Source organism: Portunus trituberculatus, chromosome 21 (assembly GCF_017591435.1).
Source record: "Portunus trituberculatus isolate SZX2019 chromosome 21, ASM1759143v1, whole genome shotgun sequence".
NCBI classification, from domain to species: Eukaryota; Metazoa; Arthropoda; class Malacostraca; order Decapoda; family Portunidae; genus Portunus; species Portunus trituberculatus.
In genome coordinates this window covers 16,166,093-16,169,732 of record NC_059275.1, presented here as the reverse complement: position 1 = coordinate 16,169,732, position 3,640 = coordinate 16,166,093, and the positions used below count along the sequence as shown (strand labels likewise).

The 3,640-nt window shown below is 43.4% G+C and overlaps 1 protein-coding gene across 2 annotated transcripts in view; it reads right to left on the bottom strand.

Annotated features, from left to right (window-relative positions):
• The window catches only part of LOC123507046, a 128,416-nt gene extending 126,008 nt beyond the window's left edge, over positions 1–2,408 (bottom strand). Inside the window, exon 1 of one of the 2 annotated variants that reach the window (XM_045259562.1) lies at positions 2,169–2,408. In XM_045259562.1, the coding sequence (XP_045115497.1) occupies positions 2,169–2,175 (7 nt within the window). In that variant the 5' untranslated portion in view covers positions 2,176–2,408. The remainder of the gene's footprint in view (positions 1–2,168) is intronic. The other variant, XM_045259565.1, reaches the window with a different exon arrangement.
• Between the last annotated feature and the right edge of the window lie 1,232 nt (positions 2,409–3,640).

The window sequence follows — 3,640 nt, the reverse complement described above, 5'->3', positions numbered from 1 at the left end:
TTCTTCGATTTACCTTAGTTTATCAACTGTCTTATTTTCAAATTTATTTTTCTTTCTTTCTACAATAATATGCACTTTGAGAATTACATTTCATGTTTTTGGAAAGTGCAATATAAGTACTACACATACATACATACATACATATACACACACACGTATGGACAGACCAAGGCCCGAGTGGTTAAATTATTCAAAATGACAATACTCTGAGGCCAGAATCGACCATAAGCCGATAAACACACACACACACACACACACACACACACACACACACACACACACACACACACACACACACACACACACACACACACACACACACACACATAAGCCTCTGTCTGTCTGTCTGTCTGTGTCTGCCAGCCTGTCTATTCATCTCTCTCTTAATTCTATAAAACACGACAATGTCAAGATTAATTAGCACGGTTTCAATGCACTCTATAAACATAATGACACACATCGCACCTGAGTAAATTAAAGCAACAATACGTGCAGGTAATAACAATGGATACCTGGACGCCCCGCCCCCTGCTGATATACATTCATACATACGCAACAATCATAACACTCCTGCTTTACAATACCCGCCAAGACTCCGCGACTTACAAAATAATTAGCGTCATGCCTTACAATAGACTTTAGTGTGACGCGTATAGACACTCCAGCCGTCATATTGTCTGTCGTCTTTGTGATCAGCGGCTCATTGTCATCACTCACAACGGAACTTGGAAAATATCATAAGAACCAAGAAGAATAGGAAGGAAATACAAGGAAGGAAGGATAGAATAGAGAAAGACTGAAGTAATAATGAACGAAGGAAGGAAGAACAGGCAAGGAAGGACAACAAATAATGAGTTAGTAAATATATGGTGTACGTTTGGCAAAGGTAAGAAGAAATAAAAAGTAATACTAGAGAAAAAAAAAACATACATAAGAGAACGAAGGGATTTTCAGGACGACTCAAAATATCCCCCTCCCCCAAAAAAAAAAAAAATATAGAAAGCGAAATAAATAAATGAATAAATAAATAAATAGAATAACAAATCAGATAATATCGAGTCATAAGCAGTAAGAGACAGAAGGGAATCTTAAATCTTACGTAAGGAAAGCGAGCAGGTGAGTGATTGAGGTGAGTGAGGTGAAAGGGAAACAAGTTACATCAGGCAGAGCGATTCACCTAATGAGTCAGCATCTGGAGAGGTGGTGGAAAGGGATCAGAGCGTCTTAAGAGGGATTAACGTGATAGATTAGCGGAAACCAGAGTCACGTGTAGTCCCTATAATCCTCTCCACCTCCCACTCCCAGGACTAAGGGATTAATTGGTGACGGAAGCCTTATGGGGATGTTAATGGGGGTTAATGGAGGGGATTAAGGAAGGGAATTTTAAAGTAGAAGAATTTGATACAGAGTCAACAGATACCACACACACACACACACACACACACACACACACACACACACACACACACACACACACACACACAGAGGACGACGAGGAACGAGGAACGAGAGTAAACAAGAAAAACAAGAAAATAAAAGTGCAATAATAGGACTTGATAGGTAGAAAAAAATCAAACATTTGTAAAGGTTACATTGAACTTTCAAGAAGGTTTGTGGTGATGGTGGTGGTGGTGGTTGTAGTGGTAGTGGTAGTGGTGGTGGTGGTGGTGGTGGTGGTGTATACAGGTGGCATTCAGTAAAGGGAATAATAAGAGGTGTTAATTAGATCAGGTATGAAAGGTGAGACATCCAGGTGACGGTAATTAGAGACAAATATGAACTTTAATTGGAAGGAAAAGCAAGGTGTCATGTTGAAACAATGGGGATGAGAGAGAGAGAGAGAGAGAGAGAGAGAGAGAGAGAGAGAGAGAGAGAGAGAGAGAGAGAGAGAGAGAGAGAGAGAGAGAGAGAGAGAGAGAGAGAGAGAGAGAGAGAGAGAGTACCCTAACCTAAAGTACGAGCCCACCGCCCCCACATACACAAACACAGACAAGCACGAACACAAACACAAAATAACAAAACACGATACATTAAAACCAAACACGCACACACACACACACACACACACACACACACACACACACACACACACACACACACACACACACACACACACACACACACACACGGACACTGACCAGGCGGCAGAGCAGGCACCCACAACCTACCTTCCATGCTGACGGGACAGAATACCGCAAAGGAGCAAGTCTCACCGCGTCTAGTTCACCTTCACGCACGTCTTTCCTCGCTCCGGCCCTTCGCTACCGCATCACACTGACGGAGCGCACCAGCGGGAGGAGGCACAGGCCGCAGCACTGAGGTAATCCTACGAGAGGTGAGCGAGAGGAGGAGCGCGGAGATTACGTACAGATCCCTCCGCTGGTTAAGTCAGACTGGCAGATGAACGCGGCGTGCTGGCTGGCTGGGAAGGTCATTCAGTTGCCAAGTAGTTACGTGGACACCAATTACTCCAATCTAGATCACACACGATGCTCTTCAAACCTTTCTATTCTACAAGCAGGAATCGAAAACTAACCCCAAATATTTTCCAGGTACGAGCCTTTTAACTTGGTCTCGAAAGGGGGAACATCCTGGAGCCACACGGGGACTTGCAGACATTGACTCCAGTCCGGTCTGATCTGGAGGGCAGTTGCCAGTCTCCCCGGCGCCGGCCATCCACTGAGGAAATACTTAGAGGATGGGGTCAAGCCTCCCGTGTCTACCTGCCTGCCTACCTCCTTCCCTCCCTCAGGCACCGTGGCTCACTTTATGCAGGGCGTTGAAGTCACTGAGTCTGCGCCGTAGTGACTAAAGTATGTAACATTCCCAAACACCTCTGTGCTTCACCTCTACTATTTCAAAAAGCATGATCTAAATTTACATGAGTTTTTTTTTAAGGTGTTTCTGCCGTTCTAGAGAAAGATAAACAAGATTTCTACATTATCAACTAGAGAAACACTCTTGAAAACCTCACTTGGCCTTGGAGAACAGTCATGGTGAGAGAGCAGAGCGTTTTGGAATACTACCATTCTTAAACACTTGGCTCTCTCATCACGACTATTCTAGAGGCCACAGATACAACTAGCCGGGTTCCCACGAGCGCTTCTTCTGTTCATAAGGTAGAATTCTTGTTAATCTGTCACTACAACCGTTAAAAATATCATTAAAATACGTGTAAGATCAACTAGAGTAATTTTGAAGTGTAGTATGTGTAGCGAAGTGTTTCAGAATAGAGTCAGAATACTGATGGTGGTGGTGGTGGTGGTGGTGGTGGTGGTGGTGGTAGAGAAAAAAGGGGTGGGACAAGATAATGGATGGGGAAGGAAGGTGAGGATAAAGAGATAAAAGGGTGAGGAAAATAACTAGGAAGAAGATCAAGAAGGAAAATGTAGGATAATTACATGAATTAACAGAGAGAGAGAGAGAGAGAGAGAGAGAGAGAGAGAGAGAGAGAGAGAGAGAGAGAGAGAGAGAGCAGGAATTTACTTGTCCTATATACTTAATCACCAGGAAAATAGCGAAGGCAACACGGAAAAGAAAGAAAACGATAACACAACAAGGAGAGAAAGAGAAAACGGGGAAAAAGACGCTAATGACACAGAAGAAAACAGAGACCACATCACGTTTTCTTCATACTAAT